A 19,980-nucleotide genomic window follows, 5' to 3' on the forward strand; every position below is an offset into this window, starting at 1 on the left:
CGCATATCCTCTAGCAAGTCACAACAACTCATATTATGAACTACGAGATTAACGATTTTCACGCAACAATGTTAAAATATCCCTCTAACAATACAATGGCAAAATATATTATTTTATCTGTTTTCTGAAACCCCTAAACAACAATCAGTTGGGCTTGCGGTGGTTTCAATCGTGTTGTTACCTCACTTGAGCACAACGTGCTTATTGTGTGTCGCTGAGATAACGCGTAGACCTTCTTCCGTCAATCAGTCCGTACGTGCGCCAGTCCGTTAACCTCTATTTTAAACGAGATCTCAGGCCGGAAAGACTTTGACAAAACCTCCAGGATTGTTCTTTGGGTCGCTCTCTATGTAAGTTATTTGAATGGTTTCTGTACATAAGGTTATGGTGCATAAAACAATGGTTAAAATTGATAACTTAACCAATATCCTTACCTAAAAACGCTCAATATTTAGAATGTAACATCATAGCACGGTCCTTAAGAGATCTTGTGCAATCATCCCCACGAGGTCATAATATGCCTCGCAACATAAAATCCTTTTTTCTATATAAGTGTTAAATGAAGACAGAAAAAAATCGTTTCCTGTATTTATGCATTATTGTTTTGCGGTAAACCACAAATCGAATCGTGTCTCTTAGTTCACAACTTGATACGCACCAGAAATCTCTAGTGTTGCATTAAGTTATGTAGAGAAAAGCACACACAAAGCTTCGGATATGAAGGCGCAGAGTCAAAAGCTTTCATATTTGGTAAATAGTATCATCTAGAAGTATTCTAAACACTATGTTGGTATAATTTCCCAGTGGGGCCAAAACTGGCTCGCAACTATGTGTAAGGCCCAGAGATAAAATGTTTGTAATTTAATATTGTATGTCGGTCCTCTACTAAGTATGTTTAAATTAGTGCGGTCAAAATTTGCCCCGTCAGAGGGATAACTTTCTTTTCATTATATGTATAGTGAACAGTTTAAACAATCGTCTCCTCCGAAACGCAAGGGTAACATCTTTGGTCTTTGGTTTGTTGTATTGTGTTGTTGGTAACATTAACTAACGTCCTTTTATTGCATTTTGTAAACACATACCAAAATATCTCATCCGAAACCATAAGGTCCATTGGTTTGTAACATCAAAGTTCAAATCTTGCGCCTTTGGTATAAATGAGCCCTGCCATTTAGGTTACCATTTTCCTATATTTATACAGTGAACACAATTAATTCTTCTCCTGCAATACCAAAATGTACAATAGTCTAATATTTATTTGGTATGTTACATCAAATGAAGATCTTCTACCATGTTTGTTTAAATAGCCTTCGTGGTCTAAATTGTCTCACCAGAGTGGAACTTGTTTTACTATTATATATGTATATAGGTAACAATTTCATGTTCACATAAAGCTGAGATGTTTATTATGACTTAACACGGACTGATCGTGTAAAAAGTTTGTTTTCATATACACTCGAAGTCAATATTAACAATGAACAAGTGGAAGTTTGGTTTATATAGACTTCAAGAGAAAAGTGTTTTTTAACACTTGTCCTGGCCGTGGCGTAGTGGATATGGTGTCCACCTAGCGATCGGGAAGTCATGAGTTCGATCCCAACCGTTGCAGCGTCCTTTAGATTTCTTCTATAGACACCAAGTGCTTTGTCTTGTCCCAGGAAACGGACTCGATAACGTTTAAAATAAGCCTAAGGCTATCTATGCAATCGAGCTAAACTGAATAAGTTTAAACTAAACTCTTCTCGTCTGATACCAAAGGACATTGATATTTGATTTGTGACAGCATTCAGTAGCATTTTACTAAATGTATCAACATCTTGCATATGGTACCGAAACAATGTCCCGCCCTGTGTGAAACTTATTGTTCTTAGCTTCCCTTACTGAACAAAGTAATTACTCGGCCTACCGGGGACATTATATGTAATTCATTTCCGGTTATGATCTAATATCACTTTCAGTGAAGCTTTATTTATAATTATAATATTGTATACGATTTATGTGATTTGAAAGCACATGATTTCAAGTGCAGTATTATTATCAGTGAACAATTCATTGAGAACAAAACACATTTTCACTCGCCCATATGCTCGTGCAAGCCTGTATTTCTTCACTTTTTTGATAAAATCACTGAATTAGCCCGAAAGCAAATAAATATCCTCTATGAAAAAAGTCATACAATTTTGAAATATTGGTGTTAATTATCGAAGTCAGGTTACAGTTTTTACGAGCATATTTAACGTGATGGAGGTTTGTCCGACAAAAGGCTGATTTTTGGTGATTTGTGCATTTATCAGTAAGATACAGAAATGATGGAAGCTGTCATTGTTATTGATACCATCTACAATACTGTATTAATATCCAAACACAACAGATGGAAGCATTTTTACAAACAATCATTATTTTATCACCAGAATCCACAATGCCAATAATTTACAATTATCTGTAAAGCATTAATCACGTAAATACACTTTGTTCTTAAAAGGAGTTTGTTTGTAAGCTCACCTGGGCAGAGCGTGCTGATATGGAGCTGTTGTTTTTGGAAGCAATCTGCCGTCCGTCATCATGTGTCAAGCGTCGTTTTTTGTCAGTCGTCAGTAATGTGATTTAAACGATATCTCCTAAACGGCCTAAACATTTTCATGAAACGTCATAAAATGATCATTGAGCGACCCTGTTTTAACATTGTTTAAATTGCTCACGTTTGCTGAATATGAAGGTTGCCAAAAGATTAACAGAGATTTAAAAAAAAGAAAGTAAAAATATGTTTCTTTGACATCGCATTGCTCGGAGGAAATTTATATGGTTAAAACAAAGCCGAGGATCAGATAATTTATATAAACGAATATAGCAATTTTATTTTTAAAAGGTGTTTTCTTTAAAAAGGACAAGGACTAGGAGTTAAACATATTGTATGCTGTTTGTTTTTTAGAAAGAAGGTCGAATTGATCTCCCGGGGTCAAAGTTTGCCAAGCCCTTTGGGTAACTTGTCTTCCTGATATTCGAATCTTGACCATGTGTTCGAAATCAGTTCTTTCAAGCTGGTTACTTGGTCTTATTATTCAACATATTGATACAGATCTCCCACCAAAGCGACTCCATTTAAGATGAGCAATTCAGGAACAGTATGTCTCTCTTGTATTTTTATCTATCTTAGACATGTGTTTCGTATCATAGATACAATAATGCCTTTTCCGTTACTTACCAATTTATATAGATTTTTTAATGGTCATTTCTTTCACTTAATGGTAAGACAGACCAATAAAGACGCTTTTGACAAAAACATCACAGTTCCAAACCGACTGTTCAGCTTAATTGGTGGCATATAGGAGATGGTAAAACATGACTTTCAAATTGGGTTTAATATATAAAGATTGAAGCTAAACAGTTTTAATGCACGTTTTGTGCTATACCACGACACGATCTTTGGTATGCAACATAATACATGATGAAGTTTTCGCCTTATATATATATTTGTACATCAGCCACAAGTTTTAAGATTTCTAATAAACAGACTATTTTCACAGCAAAATGTGCCTCCTGGCATTTCTGGCATTGATATATTGATGCCAATACTATGAATATAGAAACTTCAAAAATGTTATCAGGAGATAATTTCTTATCCCAACGTGAGTATTTTATATAATGCAACAGCAGGAAAAGGCCAAAGAACGATCTTAATTATGTAAGCAGCGGGAATGGACGTCGTGCAAAAACTTGGCCATTATTGTAAGCGGTCTCGATGGATGTGACTATTGTTGAAATTTTGGTCAATTGAGGCCTTATAAGCAAATCTCTTTTTATCACACGGATGACATGGAAACCAACAATCAAGGCAACCCACTGGAGATTTAAGATTAAGTAAAACGTATAGGGGTTGTAACAATCTGTTGATAACGACTTTTCGTACACAATATTCATTGTTACCATATTGATGTGAACATTTTGTATAATTATTATGACTATAAAAGTCGCAAAGGCATAATAAACAAACTTTCAAACGATGTCGAAAGAAAAACAATAGAAGTGTTTTAGCACTTAAGCTGAATAAACTGATCCATATGTATTAACTATATCATCTAACAGACGTATTTTCATGGAATGTGTCTTTAAAGAAATTAACTAAAACGTTCATCATCATAAATCTTTTCGTTCCCTAGCAAAGGATGTGGTTTGGTAAACTTGACTATTCAAGAATATTCAAAGAAAATGTCGGCATCGGCATCGCCGTATTTTTTTTTGCATGATGCTCGGGTTAAGGTTCATCTGAAAATATCAAAATCACGGTTTCTATTACATGTTTTTTTTATTAAAATGCTTCGATATAATATTCAAAGGCAACTGACAGACGCCCATACGTCTGACCAGCAATTTTACATTATTATCCCCCTATTTGAACTTTTTTTCATACTTCGTAAACTCATATTTGCGTCATAGTTGGCCTAAAATTTCCGACATCTGATGGCATGTCTTAGGCATGGCTTCCTTTTATGTTATAATGATTGCAAATACATTTTTAAAAAAATCTGGAGAGGATGTCATCCTCTGGGATGCTTGACGACCCTGTAATTTGGTCAAAAGGTCAATAAGTGCATTTTGTTTTAACAATTGAGGTAAAATTGCCAAAATTTTAAAATATCAAATACTATTACTAATTGTACTCCTAAACTGACTTATATTTGATACTTGAAGGTTTTTCTCAGTTTTTAACTGATTTTGGCTTTTCATTAGTAGGTCAAAGGTCATCAAAATCACTTTTATAACCCGTATAGAACGTAAATTGCAGTGTATGTTGAAACCAACCAAAGAACCATGTATAATATATTTGTAAATAACTATTCACTGAGAGATGGGTACTTTGATGATGAAAAGAGTATTTCTCTGTTGTATCTTAAGTGAATGTTCCTAACTTTGTAAATTATGTTACCTTTTAAAAGAAAACAGTGTTCATTTTTAGACTTTTAATACTCATTGCGTTTAATAATATAACAACTTTTTATAATAATACAATTATAATTAAATTATAATAAGAATCAAAATTGTTTCTGCATTATCCTATCAATACAATAACGAGATTTTAAACAATGAAAGTATAGTTACAAGTAAACATGTGTGATCTACGTTACAGTCTTAATATATATATATATAAATATATATATATATATATATATATATATATATATATATATATATATATATATATATATATATATATATATATTGTTTTATATGCATATTATGCTAAAGACTATTTGAAATAAAGGATTTCAGCTCAAATAGTATACTCTAATGAAGTTCTTAATACTGTACGTTCTATAACGTAATATTCATGCAATATAAGTTATTTTTACTTCACCAAACTAAAACAGAAATTATTTTACCATAACCAGTGATCTATTGAGTAATATATTTCAAAATCTTGAAGTACCATTTATGAAATAAAACAAATGTTCATCTGACTTCAAGGCACTTTTATGTCCTAATGTATCATCATCATGAAGATAATGGTGGTCTTGTGTGATAATTTATTTAACCTACGTTACATAAATTCACAGTTTTGTTCCAAAACACGAATTAGTATGACAGTTAATGTATTTCCTTATCTTTTACAATAATTATCTAGGGTTTTAACAGCCATTCGCTTCCTATGCGCATTCAAACAAGCATCTTTGGTCAGATCGATAGCACTTACATAGTGCTGTACTACACTTGGTTTGACAGCCACATGGTACTAACTGGACAAATGCTGCAGGGACCTTTGGTTTCCTCATCCATACCGGTTTCAATGAATTTTCTTCAAGTTTCCATGCGCCAGTATCAAGAGGATCATCAGGCTGAAAATCCTTATCTGTGGGATATAGCCATAATTTTGCCTGATAATTTAATCTTTTTAATGTGAAGTTCAAGCGCATCATTTGTAGGGGTTAACAAATCCAAACTCTTCCTTGCTTTCAAAAAGAACCGATACCCACATGTGTCAATGTTTGGTGGGTGGCTCTGACAGGAGCTATACAGCACACACAGAAATTTAGAAGCTGCTATAGCATCATCATCTCTACCAACACCCTACAATGTATCAGGTTGTGCGATATACTTCACCCAGTCGTTTTTCTTAATAATTCCATCAGAGTAGACGTAGTGTCACATCCTGCCAATGCGTGAAGCCCCAAAATGTTCCTTTTGACATTGTCACCTTATTTTTTCAGATAGTGTGTGCAAAAGATAACATTATCTTTGTTAACCTGTACCAGATATCATATATACCTCGGCGTCAGCTCCAATGTGGTATATTAGCAAGAGCAGAACGTCAGTGTCTCTACAATATACTTCTAAAAGCTTGTAGCCTCTATCAATAGCGTCCCTTGAGTGCAATGTCATCCGTGTATCTGCCTCCTCATGATTTACACATAGGTTTGTCGCATGAAAAGTACACGACTTTGAATCAACATCACCGGGAAATCCACCTTCTACAACTATAGTTGATCTTGCTGAAAGATTTTTTTTATTGTTTTAGCAATTCGTTTGAGAGAAATGCAGTCAAGTCTGCTTTATTGTTTTCGTGTGTGATTTACTGTTCCCATATTTGCGGAAGAGGAACGACTGGACTTGTTACGAGCTTCCTAATAGGTCGACGCTTTCCTTTCCTCTTAACTCTCTCTGATAGATTTACTTCCAAAGTATATCAAATCGGGTAGTGTTTGCACTGAAATGCCTTAAAACAGATGTTACAAAAACAGTTGCATATTGTCCAAATTTTTGACAGTCCTTAGGCATACCTTAACTCTGATTTATCGCGTATCCATCAATTATTGCACATGTTGCACCAGTCGTTGTCGGAACAACTTGAGGCGTCACTTTTTCATTGTCCTTTGTAAGCACTTGAAGTATGTTTGATTTCTGGCATTCATGCATTTTTCCACTAGCCTTTGCAAATGATAATGGCACATCAGAAAGTTCATGTTCTAGTACAGATGCTGTTTCTACGGCTCTGCCTGAATTAGCTGCGTTGAAAAGTCTCTGCATTAGCTTTTTGTCAGCCTTTAAAATCTTTGTCACTTTCTGCGTTTCACTGACTGTCTACTTATAGAGATATAGAAATGTTTTGACTGTACCTTTTGAATAGGGGCATAAAATTCAACATTCTGCTCTTCAGCATTTTCTCTGCAAATTCCTTGAGTAATGTTTTACCTCGACTTTGCCAGGTTAATAAATTATCTCTGATATCATTAGTTGCAACGTCCTTAGATGCTATTGAGAACAGTCTGTTCACCTTTTCATGCACTCCGAATATATCATATGAACCAAAGAGCTGCATCATTTTCTTGATGCACTCTTTCTCTGAAAAAACTCTCGAACGAGTTCCATCTGTTCTATTCTTGAATATTTCAATATCTTCGTCATGTTGATTGAACAATTTCATCGTTATATTGGCAACATCAGATCTAATTGACTACGTAATACAAAACCTATCTCCTGCCTCGTCCTGTCTTGTTATTCCAATAATACCCCATGTCGTTTTACACATTCTGTTTATCCACTCAGTAGTTTGGTCGACAGGTACTCCGTTGAATGCTTCCTTCAGCCTGACTACAAAGTGACCTTCAATTAACTATTTGAACACTTCAGATGCTGCATATGCTAATGCTTTTATGTCTGCTAGATATACATGATCCCAACGGGCATAGTTTGTGTGGTCGTACTATCGGAAAAAGGCTTCAATATGCAATACCCATTCGCCTATTCTCTGGGCTTTAATGAACGTTATAAGGATGCCAACCAAATGGAGGTAGGAATTCTAGATAGACAAGTTCTTTACTTCACTTTTCTCTTTGTCGAATTTATCTAGTAATTAACATATCTTTTTCTCCTTGACTGCTTCAAGAAGATTATCATTTGCGTCACGAATATCCTTTTGGTTCAAGCGACTTTTCATTTCAAAAGCAACCTCTAACTATCTTACTTCACGTTCAAATTCTGGAATTTCTTCTTCCTTAGATTCTAACCACTGACGAAAATATCTTACCTTTAACTCTAAATCGCCTCATATGCAAGCATATGGCCCATAACCGGGTGAAGTCAACAGGGATTATATCAACAGTATAAGATATATGCAGTTTAAACAGGATGAAGAATGTACACTTTAAAACAATGTAATAAGTTTTTTCAAGCGTACGTTGTACTTCATTATATATAATGGATCCTTTTATTTTATTTTATTTTACTTTACAAATATGTTCATAGAGTTAACAAAAAATAGCAAAAACTATTCCATTGTTTAAAAAATACTTTTTGAACATAATATCTTATTATGTTGATTTTCAATGCCAGTTGTCATGTTTGGCTTGGCATAGAAGTGCACTAAATGACCTTTTGACCTATATAAGTGAACACTAGAATAGATAAAATTTTAATTAGATCCAAGCAGGTTCATTTTCAGACAATATTACTGCCTTAAACTTTTCAATTTTGGTTATATATCACAATGAGATGTATTCCATCTCCTGAACAACTGAAAACTGTACCCATTAACCTTTGACCTTACTAAAAGGATGTCATGCACCTGCGAAGCTGACATCCCCTCTAGATTTTCAGCACAGTGTGTGTAGATACCAAACAACATAAAAAGAAGCCATGCCTAAAAAAACCAACCAACTTTTTTTCCAGGCACATTTCTCAGATGTTTAGGTTAACTATCAGGTATCCTATCTCTTGCTAATTTACGCAACTAGAATAATGGATTGCATATAGGAACAGCTGTGTCAAGGGCAAGGTAAAAAAATATAAAAAGTGTGTGCTTAATTACATTACTTACATGATGTATATATTGTGCTCAGAGTTACCGCTCAATGACGAATGGAGGTCTTTCGTTTTAAATTTTGTTTGTATGTAGCTGTTTTCCACACCTTGGGTGGGATGGCATTTGGGGCTAGTTCGGTAATAGTCATTATTACAAAATTATTAAATATGGTGTCCGTTTAATACGGTGAATTTAGATGGAGATGTCCCTCTTTTATGTAATGCCTAGGTAGCGTAGATACAAGCCTTGCTTTGAAAATTAATTAAATTCAACTAAAGTAATTGATTAAACGTTACAAATTTATTTTCTGCAATGGTTATATTTCTTTTGCATATACTTTATAAACCCTGCAGGGATTCTACATCAAATATATATGTGACGTTAATCTATTATGTGACTGATATTCAATGTGCATCCTACTTTCAAAGAATTAGAAACGTATAGGGAAAGTTCTTGTGTAATTATGATCCGTAACAGATGGAGATAATATCGACTATGAAGAAATGTAAGTAAATAAATGTGATCAACACATCTGGTAGATGCCCTCCACTATACATATTATAAATATATTGACGTGCATTGCATAGCATTTGCAAGTATACAACTAGAAAAGCTGCACGGTGACGTGTATGTAAATCTGGAATACAGTAGTATCATGTTCAACTACAAGCCTTCTTTGCTGCAGCGTAAAGTGTTGTATGCTGTAATATGCGGTTAATAGTGGTTACTGTGTGTTAGGCAATCCACTTAATGTGGTGCGGGGTTAATATTAGTTTCTGTTCAGCTCGAAATAATTTGCCTTAAATGAATACACACACTTGAAGTGTTTGTATGAAGTTTGTAAGAGGGTGTGTTTGTTTTGTGGTACATACATAGTGTGGATTTTGTAATCAACCCACGAATTTCGTTGAATAAGTTTGGTACATTTAAAGTCAGTAAGCAAAATGGCGACAGTTTCTATATCTACTTTTGGAATGAGTCCTAATGGAGATAAGGATTACTGTTGTTCGTCCTGTGAAAATCGGTCCATTGGGGTCATCGCTGAATTTTACTGTGAAACGTGTCTAGAATTTTTATGTGGAAAATGTTTTGAATTGCATGATCGGTTGTTTAATACACATTTGCTTCATGCAAGGAATACCTTGAGCAAGTGGCCATTATCGAAAAAAGTAGTGGAATTTTTATATAAGTGTGAAGTGCACAACGACAGAAATATTGAAAAATTCTGTGCTGTCCACGGTGAGCTGTGCTGCACGTTTGGTAGTTGCTTAAATCACAGGTATTTGAACAATTCTGTTTACTCCTAAATGTGTAGATAAAATGATTAGCAGTGAAACATTGAAAAGACAAGTAAATTTTAGATTTTTAAGAAAAAAATCAACAATTTATCAATAAACGAACGTTTATTTTAAGTATGAAAGAATTTGTAATTTTTGTTAAGGATGATTAACAAACATAAATCGTTCTATAGATACATTTTTAATGATATTTCCAGCAGACTTATTTTATCAATAGTTGCTTTCATATTACTAGTTTATACCTTACTAAATTATCTTAAATAATGTTTATACAGTTTTCAAAGAGATCATTTTACTCGCATGATAGGTAGATAAACATTGTGTTTTGTAAATATATATTAATACAATTGGGTAATATACAAAAAATTCAATTGTACTACATAGATTGTGTTTGCTCTCGCAATGAATTTGGATATTACAACTTTTAAACAGTACTTTGAAAACGTTTGTTTAAATGATATATTTACTAAATATGTGTTGATTATCCCCTCGAAAAGTGAAACCGTCGGTCTGTCGAGCGTCAGTGAGTTTAGGTTGTGTTCCAAGCTTTGTCAAATTTTAATATTGTTATGTTTTGGATGATTGGAATGTTTTGACTATTGATCCGCATGGATAGATAAAGTGTCACATACAAACCCATCGACCTCGCTGAAAAGTAAGGCCTTTGTATTGTTATGTTTTGGTCAATAAACAATGGTCGGGAGTTCGTATGCATAAGATTGTCTTGTTATATTGCATCGGGTCCGAATTGTTATGAACGTATACACACCGATTTGGAAGACATTATTTGAGTTCTTACACGAAATGACAACGATATTTCAAACATGCTTTAAGTAATACCATGACAGAACTATTTTTCATTATGCTGAACGCAGGTTTGGGACTTCGGTTTACTTTTGGTTAAAATCTTGATCATGAAATCAACAAGGCTCGCCCTGCTGGTATGTTAGTTTCCTTACTGAAAATTGTGAAAACTATTTCTTATATCTTAGATATATTAAGTGTGTGAATGAAGTTGCGATACTCAGGGTCATCGAAATATGAGCATTGTTTTTATAATGCATTATCAATTATTAAAACAAATTTCACTTTGAACTCAAAGTTGGCTCTTTCTCTTTACTGAACTCAGGTTAGAATTTTATTACATGTAAATTTGTTTTTCTTCCAGCCATTGCACCGAATTGAGGAATGTTTCTGAGGCAAGTGAAACACAGCCGACGGACTTACAGTCAGCAAAGATTCAGTCCCTTCTGGAACCACTGAAGTGTCTGAAGAACAGGCAGGAAGCAAATATGCAGTCAATGCAGGGTACATATGTTGAATATGAGCGATATATGATAAAAGAGATGCGTAAAAACATATATTCTTTTATATCAAATTGTGAGCACGAAACAAATGGACATGCGAAAGAAGATCCGCGTATTAAAGTGAACTCTATTTTAACCGATTTCGATCATTGTGCTGTGAAAGAAATGAAAGACGAAGTTATGAGCCTAAACAATTCTATAAGGAGTGCCATTCAGTACTGCATCTTGCTTCAGAATGACTTGACACAACTCAATGAATATATGCAGAAAATTAGGGACAATAAGGAGCTCTGCGTTATAGTCAATATAAAATGTCAGCACAAAATACAGCAGACATTGGCAGTACTAGGACAGTCCGGACAGGTGTTCACTGTCAAGGTAAAGTCCAAACATGATGTTATTATATCGAGTGATTCAGACACATGCCATATCACCTGCATATGTGTTCTCCCAGATGGACATGTCCTGGTTACAGACAATATTAATAAGAAAGTCAAGCTGCTTAACAAGCAGTACCAGGTGATTTGTCACTGGGATGCATTAACTACCCCATGGTGCATATGTCAAATCACGCCCAGTGTGGTTGTTGTTACTTTGGATGATGATACCATACATGAGGTCCAGTTTCTCTCCGTCGAAACAGCCCAGCTTGTGCCAGTCAGAAAGTTTACATTACTACATGTATGTAGAGGTATAGCTCACAATCAGGGAGACCTATTTGTCACTGCAGATACTATACAAGTACACACTAAGTGGAAAACAGTTCAGCAAACTATACGACGATACATCAGATTTTTGGACAGGTAAGAAAACAAGAGCTTTCTGCTCGATATCATTTAGAATGTTTATTATGAACCTAATTGCTTATTTGTTGAATATACCTTTGTCTAATTTCAACAGCAAGAAGATTGCGAATATTGATTTATATAAACATGGAGACCTGTATAACGATTGTCACTACATATGATGGATATAAACAGGAAACTGAGTTCCGGAAAAAAGTGAAATGTTTAGCATAGTCTTTATTGTTAGTGGTTATCAAAGTACAATACATAAATTATATGTCTTATAATTATTAAAATTATTTTATAAATAAATAAATAATTTTGAAAATGATGTCGCTGAATTAAAATAATTCATGTGCCGTAACGCCTGTGTATTTATTCAATAACTCACTTTTTAGAATACTAAAAATTGTACAAACCTCTTAGATAACAATTGTTGTGTGGGCATTCGACTTTTTGTCTAATAGTTAAAACTTTTAAACCTGAAACATTATAATTATAAAAACGACATGGGTTGGCTACTTATAAAAAGCTAGTTATGCAAAAGAAAGCAGCCTTTTTAGTAGGTATTAGTCTTAGCAATTATCATATGCACTTATAAAACGAGTCTTGCAAGGCTCGTTAATTTTAACTTATTTATGCCATGGACAATGTGAGACTTTTGGACTGTTTCATCTGTCGTTCGTCGTCTGTAGTGCCTCAACTTTTTATTTGAACTAGATCTCCTTCTTACATGCAAGTTTCGATAAAACTTTAAAGGAAAAATACATGTGTGATCTTCTTTAGAAATCTTTCAACTAGTTCTGGGCCGCTGCATATACAGCTCATTTGATTAAAACTCATACTATATTATTTTCTGAAACCGCAAGGATTAGGGTTTTACAATTTTTGCATAACAACGTATTAAAATTTAACAAAGTAGGATCACATCATGCCAGTTGGATAACTAATGACCTTGTCCAAGAGTAAACATGATTTATATTGACATACATCGTAAATTACCGTACACACCGTCTTCTCTGAAAGTTAGAAGTTTTAGAGTTGGCATGTTAGATCTTATTATTGTTCTCTGCCACGTGTTTATTTAAAAGCATGCCTCTGGGGTAACAATTGGCCCAACGGGTAACTCCTTTTCATTACATAAACAATGTTTTAGTAGTTTACTCAGAGTTTTAGTATTTTATGTAACATTATTTGATAGGTGTCTTTCAACTGTGTTTCCATCATGCCTAGGAATTTCTGATGAAGTATAAGAACCATACAGCAAATTGTCATCAGTGTGTTATTTATTTTGGCGCATGTGTATATCACATGGTAAGGTATGATGTCATGACGTCATTTCCTGTCATTTTTGACGTTGTAAAACATTAATTTTTTGGTGAACATGATAGTTATAACAATGTAGTGAATTCATATTTTTAAACTCTGATAAAGCCCATTTACGCGAAATATTAGAATAAAAGAGTGTTTTTTCTATGAAAATGTATATCTTTATCACTACTGGATATGAAACTGAACCAATGTTAAGATAAGGTGATATTTCTGAGGTTCACGTTTAACTTTATACGTTGCTTTCATAGTCACATTGCTGTCATTCTGAGGGACGCGTTCATATACATTAAGGTCAATAGATTTATTGTTGAATACTCACAAAGATTGGTGCAAAACACTTTGTATAAATGATTTATCTAATAGAATTATAACAAATGTCCGTTAACATAGCATTTCTCACGTGAAACAACTACCACAACAGCATGATGAATTTAAGAATGTTCATTGAGCTTTACAATGACTATCAGCAATCATATTACAAGCTTTTGTCTAAATATTGATAGATGTTGCGCAAAAAGCTCATGACAATATCGTGTTATCACTTCACTGAGAAAATACTTAACTGTAATACTCCGCCAAGACACATATTCTCCTTGTTCTATGTTTAAAAAGGTTCCGAAAACTCACCAGAGCTTTCGCTTTTGTTATAATTTACATCGACTGTGTAAACACGTTTTGCTAACTTTAACAGTCTAGATGTTTCTCTGGTTTGCAGTTACCCGGTGTGCTGTGAGTCCCACTGGGGACAAGTTGTACATAACAAGCCGTGACCATCATAAGCTTCTCACGCTAAACAGAGATGGATCCATCTTGGCCTCATTCTCTACTGAGTCTGAACTAAAATACCCACGTGGTATTCATGTGACCGCTTCAGGCCAGGTGTTGGTCTGTGGAGGTGTGTGTAACAAAGTCATACAGGTGGACAGCGAAGGCACGAGGAAGCTGGCAATACTTGCTACAGGGAAAGATGGGGTAAGCAATCCATCCTCAGTCTGCTTCAACAGCAACAATTCCTCAATTATTGTTGGGCAATACAGAAACAACCGAATCCTGGAATTAAATGTGCAACAGCTTACTAGTCAAATAGGTAATCAAGATGAAGATCAGATGTGCAAAACACAACATTAGATGAAGTTTTACACTTTTTTTTATTTATTTTTCTCTTTAAATTAAATAGAACACGGCAGCTATTCGTGTGCTTTTGCTGTTCTTGTTTTTTTTAGCTCAATTTTGTGACAAATATTTAGTTCATATTTTAAGTAAGAAGTTATGTATATAACGACGACAATACGTAGTTTGGCATTACAACATATTTGGTGTGTACTTTTATAATCGAACACATGTAGTTATGTGTACTTGTTTATATACATTCTGAAATACTTTTAACACGTTCAATTGTTTCTCGGAATATAACAAAAATATAGTATGTACAAGTTGGTCAGGAAGGAAATTGGGGTCACGTTGTCAGTCGGTTGGTTTGTATGACGGTTTTTCAGTCAATTCGCATTAATTGTTGACGATGCTGCGAAGCAGCTCGTCTAAGTTATCATACCATGAAAGAATTCTTCACAATGGCGACCTATGTAAAAGACCGAGCCAGTCCGATTGAGATAACTCGATTTTTCTAATCGGCATACCTCGCTGATTATCATCGATAATGGTATAGGAAGCTCAGCTATAAATAGGACAGCATATTCTGGGAAAGAGATTTAATAACAGTTTGAAAACGTTAATTAAATCAGTTATATTCAATCCATTATATGTTTATAGATTAATGAAACTACTTTGCATTTTCTGTTTTGCATTTGACATTTGTCGTGTTTAAGTAAATAACTTGCGAATTAAAACGTGTATAATTAACTTTAAACGCGATCATGAGTGTAAAGAAAACGAAGTATTTCGAACCTGCCATTTGTAAATGTTGTAGCTACTATGGTATATAAACAGCATAATAGCCTTTTGGCATCTGTGAAACTCGCTCTTATGCGTGCTGTCTCATTTTGCATATTTAATAAACTTTTCAAACAGAAATAATAGAGCCACATCAGTGCACATACTATGTTTGATAATTCATTCATTTGATGGATATTGTTCGCTGTTTTAAACACATATTAGGTCATATCGTGGAGATTTAGTTAACCTTACCATGTGTTCATGGGCGAACTTACGTATTCAATTGCTCTTACGACTATGTGCTCATACCTACTTTCGGGAATCATCATGGAATTATTGCCGTACTTATCGAACAACATGCCTAAGCGTATTGAATTAAAGAAAAAAACAATTATGAAAATAGAAAAATTATATGTTCATGCACACGGGCATGTGAAATCACGTCCGTACACATAGCATATTAACTTTGGAAAGGAAACAACGAAATATAAAGTTTGGTATGTGAAATTAAAGAGCATGGTGTAATTAAAGAGCATGTCAAGTTTTGAATTTATATGCTGAAACGTAATGTTTTAACCCACAAACGTTTTACTGTAACAGAACGTTTTTTTAAGATAAGTGGTACAGAAAATACAAGTCGAATATCTTTTTAAAGATATTTCTTGTTATATTTGATCGATAATGCAACCTGCCTCCCAGTTTCGCTGAATGGATCATGCTCCCCACGGGTACTACTTCCCCGTACTTCCATTTATTTTTCGTACCCTACATTTTTCGAACCCAATTTTTTTCGTACCCAAATTTTTGCTCGTACCAAAATCTTTTTCGTACCCAATTTTTTTCCTACCCAATTTTTTTTTGGTAACCAAATCTTTTTTCGTATCCAATTTTTTTTGGCATGATTTTTCTACCCAAAATGTTCGTGCCCATTTTTGAAGCGAACTTTTCCCAGACTTCTCAAGCGATTGAAATGAGGCTTGTAATTCGCATCATCCCGAAATAAGACACTAGTAGCCTAGGGCCCTTATTCACCAAACAATTCTTAGACTTAAGTCTATGAATAAATAATTTTCTTTAAATTGATATATTCAATAATTGCTTGATTTTTTTAGAAAAATTTGTTATTAAACACCTCTATCTATGGAATTATTCAAGTTGAACAGTTTGCTAATGACATAATTACCAGTGGAGGCATCTATATATTCAAACACTGAATGCATTTTTCTTGGTTCCAAGTATTTTCTTTATTCTAAAGTTTAAGAATGGGTTGGTGAATACGGGCCCGGATCTTGAGTGATGCGCCCGTTTTGAGACAGAATCACAAAATGGTTAAAAATGTGTAAAGCAAATTCATTCAACATTTCTGAAGCGATCAATAAACATAACACAAACTTGATCAACATGAAGTTAAAATGTGAATAACAATCTGTATATGCCCAGCGGTTTACGCACTCCGTCGTCCTCGAAAATAGCAATGTTTATGACTAAATTATTTAATGTGTTAAGTTCTTGGAGTTTGGAGGTTTACGTCTTCTCGAATTTCTCATGGGATTGAATCGAAACCTAAAACATCTCATCAACATCAAGTTTAGATGCGCAGTAATTAAACACGTTTCTGATTCATGTTAATTTGAATTAAGCGATGATTATTGTAGAAGCACAATATTGTGCAGAGCAGACTACCTCAACACTCCTCAGGCGAAATAGCAGAGCAGACTACCTCAACACTTCTCAGGCGAAATATGCAAATACCATAAATTGTATGTGTGCATGAAATAATTTTCACACGCAGAGATCAAAACGTTCTTAGCCCATTTATGCCTAGTTTCTAGAAAAAGGCCTTGGCAAACATAGTAGACACAGATGAGACGCCGCATGATGCGGCGTCTCATCAGGGTCTGCGCTGTTTGCTTTAAGAAATTTCTGTAATAAATATTCTAAATATAGAAATAAATATACTAGACATCCCTAATTTTGGAAATAAATTGATCCTATTTCGAAGGATAGGAGAGTCCACTAGGCTTAAATGGGTTAATATGCCCTTGAACTTAAGTATTGCAATGGCTGCTACACCTCTGACAAAGCTTATTTGTGCAATTCAACATAACAAGTTGACATAACATGTATGCAACACATCAATTAATGCCTTTACATAAATGCGCATATTCATGGAAAGTGTGTAGACCGGAAATGTACATATTTGTAAGACATTCATGGTGATAAATGACTTGCAAGCAGGAGGCGGTTATGTTATTTTTTATACATGTACCTTGTACGAATATTATTGCAAATATCAAGTTACCAACTAAGATGTGTAAGTATTCTTGACTTATAAACGACATTCAATACATTTTGTTAATATTTTAATTTTATTCAATACCATAAAATGTGTATTGTTTATGTTGCTGATGGTTGATTAATGTTTATTATTATAACATTGGTGCTTGTGCTGGGAATAAGTTTATCGAAGAAGCATTTATTATGTCTTTTATATACCTTGTGCAAAAGAAAGAAGCAGAAATTCTTCCAATTGTATATGATTATACTATTATGTTAATCATAAAAACGGGCTTTGCAATCAATCCGTATTACGTAATTATATGATTGCTACACCTGTAAAACACGTTTGATTTTATGTTATTGGAAGATGACTTGTAGTTGAAAAATGTTTATCATTGAAAGTCATTAGTGTTCACGTAACGTTGTGAGTTGTAATTTATTATTGTTTTTATGCCCCCGGTAGGATGTTATATAGCAGACGGACTGTTTTTCCGTACGTCTGTCCGTCTTCAAGAGGTTTATTTTCGCAACGCTTTCGGATATTAAGGTTATTTTTGGTATATGAGTCTACCTACATGAACTACAGATGGAGTGTGAGTTTTGTTCCGGTCGAATAATATTTTTGCGAAGTTATGGGCCTTGGTTTTTAAAATGTTCCGTTTTCAGGAGTTTTGTTTACGACCGCCACAACTTCAAGAAGTTTATAACTGGTTTGTGGTGCAAACAACAACCCATCAGAACATCGCTGGTGAGAAATGTCAACCAAGTACCGCAACCTGTTACTCAGGCTATTCCGCTGCCCCTAAGCTTAGATACAATCCCAGGGGTAATCTGTGTCTTTGAATCTGAAAATGTCCATATAAGACACATTTTATAAAAACGTGTCAACACAACGTAACATTTCAAAGTGAAATTATTTTAGGAATGGCTAGCTTGGTTTAAACAGTATTTATTAATATAATGACAATTTGAGCATGACATGTGAAATACATTCGTACATTAATGGATTAGGAAACAAGTTACTGAAAACTTATATGAATTATTCTTCTTAGATATTCTTAGAGAGTTTAAGAAGTTAGCACATGTAGACAGTTAAGGCAATTGATAAAACGTTTTAACATTGAGTGTGAGCGAGGTGAAGTGTTTTTTAGATGTATGAAAGATAGAGCTAAGGAGAGATAAGACAGAGTGGGAGGACGAGGGACAATAAGAAAGGACATTCGACATCAAATATGGTGGGCTGTTGCCATTTATCTATATGGGAAGCGTTTGACAACACTATATATCGTTGAACCCTGAGAATTATTGTTTTGTTTTGCTCAGGGTTGAGGTATTCGCATCCAAAGAGTAGGTTGTTTGTTGTAAGAGGGCATGGGTTATCTCCAAACAGATTGTTCCGGAGATGTTGGTGGTGATGACAATGTAGAAGGAAATTATTTGCATTTTCAACTTCTCCACATAAGAAAAGAGGACTGTCTACTAGTTATCTTCGGAATAGGCCATTATTGAGGGCACTGCATTCAAGTCTTAAAGTGTAGGATTTCACAAACTCTTGAACCAATGTTGAATAATTCAGACGACTTTGTTTGGTTCCTGCTAAGTGAAGATTTAAAAAAGGCCAACGTGGGATATTGTTGTAAGTCAGGTGTAAGGGCATTCCACTCACGTATAGCTGTTGGGATAAATGAGCATCATTATGATTCACTTCTTGCGTGAATAAGAGGTACTGAGTCGTTATTTCTAAGGTCAAAGCGGTTTTGAGGCTGGAGTGGTCTGGCTAGCTTAGTTTAAATAGCGCTGGATTGCAAATCCGAGGACCGCGTGTTTGATCCTTGACGCGGCTACACAACAGTTGTAGGTATTGATCATATAATCATGTTTGCGACAACTGTCCCTCTACTTCTGATTAAAGTGGCTGTAGTATGTTTACTTAGTACTTGTAAACCAGCTAACGAAATTAAATTAAAGTGCTAGGTGGTTAACAGACCTTGGTAATATCACTGAAATATTGTTAAAAAACGACGACAAATGCAGCAATATACAAAATAACGATAAGACATTACTTTGTTTATGTCGTTCTTAGTTCAAATTATATGAACATATACACTCTAGGGAAATACAAATTGATATATATAAGTTTTGTAACGCGTCTTTTGAATACGGACCCATGTGCCATACAGAGTTTATTAGACATTAACATATCGCTGTGATGCTGGTGTTAAAGCACACCTCATATATGATCCATTTACCATATATTGTTAAGATGCTTCATCACATGTGTAGTGAGCCTT

At 34.4% G+C, this 19,980-nt stretch overlaps 2 protein-coding genes across 2 annotated transcripts in view; both read left to right on the forward strand.

Moving 5' to 3' along the window:
• Positions 1-19,980, forward strand: part of LOC127836866 (angiopoietin-2-like) — a 456,318-nt gene that overhangs the window by 289,991 nt on the left and 146,347 nt on the right. The window lies entirely within an intron of this gene.
• Positions 9,611-15,227, forward strand: LOC127836867 (uncharacterized). The gene is made up of 3 exons (XM_052363508.1): positions 9,611-10,073; positions 11,261-12,202; positions 14,232-15,227. The coding sequence occupies exons 1-3, from the start codon at positions 9,739-9,741 to the stop codon at positions 14,284-14,286; spliced, it is 1,332 nt and encodes a 443-aa protein (XP_052219468.1). The 5' UTR covers positions 9,611-9,738; the 3' UTR covers positions 14,287-15,227.

Source organism: Dreissena polymorpha, chromosome 7 (assembly GCF_020536995.1).
Source record: "Dreissena polymorpha isolate Duluth1 chromosome 7, UMN_Dpol_1.0, whole genome shotgun sequence".
NCBI lineage: Eukaryota > Metazoa > Mollusca > Bivalvia > Myida > Dreissenidae > Dreissena > Dreissena polymorpha.